The sequence below is a fragment of the Bufo gargarizans genome, chromosome 1 (genome assembly GCF_014858855.1).
Source record: "Bufo gargarizans isolate SCDJY-AF-19 chromosome 1, ASM1485885v1, whole genome shotgun sequence".
In the NCBI taxonomy this organism is placed as follows: domain Eukaryota; kingdom Metazoa; phylum Chordata; class Amphibia; order Anura; family Bufonidae; genus Bufo; species Bufo gargarizans.
Window position 1 is genome coordinate 589,216,333 of NC_058080.1, and position 1,857 is coordinate 589,218,189.

The 1,857-nt window shown below is 40.7% G+C and overlaps 1 protein-coding gene across 1 annotated transcript; it reads left to right on the forward strand.

Annotated features, from left to right (window-relative positions):
- Positions 1–291: 291 nt before the first annotated feature.
- LOC122928880 (odorant receptor 131-2-like) lies at positions 292–1,239 on the forward strand. Its single transcript, XM_044282176.1, has one exon. The coding sequence runs from the start codon at positions 292–294 to the stop codon at positions 1,237–1,239; it is 948 nt and encodes a 315-aa protein (XP_044138111.1).
- The last annotated feature ends 618 nt before the right edge of the window (positions 1,240–1,857 follow it).

The following is a 1,857-nucleotide window of genomic DNA, read 5'->3' on the forward strand; positions in this document are numbered from 1 at the left end:
ACACCTTAAGATGATCCATGGCAGTAAATGAACTCTAATTGAAATTAAAATGCTTCATCTGTATACAGGAACTGTGAGACATCCCAAGGAACATGGACATGTTATGGATAGAGGTAAGTCTGATAGATAGATACTCATTCTAGTATGTGCAGCAGAAAAGAAGTCAAGTCTGTAAGTTATAATACATATATATATATATATATATATAATTTTTCTAGACATCTGACAAGCTCAACACTGTCACGTTCTTGTGTGAGATCTCCTAGAAGAATTGCTACCATCCAGTTTCCAATGTTGAATTCCACATCTGATCCTGGGAATGTTACCCTGATGTTCTCTTACACCAACGGAGTTGATGATGTCACCAGAACTGTTTTTCTGATTACATCTCTTTTGTGTTTCTCCTTCTTCTCCTACTTCATCGCCATTATGCTGAAGGTCTTCTTCACCACTCCTCACATGCAGGAGAACCCTCGATACGTCCTCTTTGTCAACATGCTCATCAATGACACGTTGTTTATCATCTCGACAAATTTCATAGTAGTGTCTTACATGCATTCTGTTTATTTCCCCGTAATAGTCTGTTTCATCATTCAAAGCTTCTTCGGCACTTTCTTTCTAGTGACCCCATACAACCTGGCCGTCATGTCTCTAGAACGTTACATAGCCATATGTTTCCCACTGAGACATGTACAGTTGTGTACACCAAGGAGAGCTATATATGCAATTGCTGTGATCTGGGCCATAGGGCTGTCTCTAAGTACTGTAAACTTCATTACTGTGATCTACTTTGCAGAAAGAAACTCATATTCCGTTTATGAGTTGTGTGGTGCTATAAAGATAATAAGCCCCATACAAAATGTGGTCAGGGCCTTCAACAATATTCTTAGCTTCACCATGGTGGCCTTGATCATTGTATTTACCTACATTAATGTCATGCTGGTTGCCAGGAGGGTCGGTTCTGGTCGTTCTTCAGCCATTAAAGCTGGGAAAACTGTGATGCTCCATGCCTTCCAACTCATATTGTGTACAGCCTCCTTAATCTCCACCGTAACCGAGACCTATGTGAACAATTACTTGTTTTACTTAATCATTTCAAACTACGTTTTGTTCACATGTGTGCCCAGATTCCTCAGTCCAGTCATCTATGGAGTAAGAGAAGAAGATTTCCGAAAACATATAAGAAAATATTGCACAATATCTTGTGTCTGTCGTCCACAACAAGGTTTCAAAAAATAATAATTATCCCAATTAAGGACTGCATAAATAAGTACCCTTCTCACAATAATGTGTGTTGTTTTTGGCAACGAGGTCATTAAGAGTCATTCCCATTGATGGCAGGGTCATAATATCAAGATATCTCCATCAATAAAGATAGCGGAGGTGGTCATACTGGAGAGCTCAAGGACTGATGAATTTTACCTCAGATACTACTTCTGATGGCCACCAAATACTTGCCCTATCTAATGGGCTCAGGTCATGTATGTGCTGTAATGACGAGAAGAAATGGCCAGAAGCAGCAACAGCTCAGCCTTGAAACATTGGTCTACATGTTCATATGAGAGGAGTGTTGATCTCTGAAGAACAAAAAGTGGCACCTACCTACTGCAAAAATCCAAGGTAACACAGCAAGCAGGAGCCAAAACACTTTACCTCCATAGTGTGACCCCTACAGTAGTGACATCCATAGTGTGACTGCTCCTACAGTAGAGACCTCCATACTAGGATCGCTGTTACAGTAGAGACCTCCATACTGTGACTGCTCCTACAATAGAGACCTCCATACTAGGACCGCTCTTACAGTAGAGATCTCCATAGTGTGACTGCTCTTACAGTAGAGACCTCCATAGTGTGACT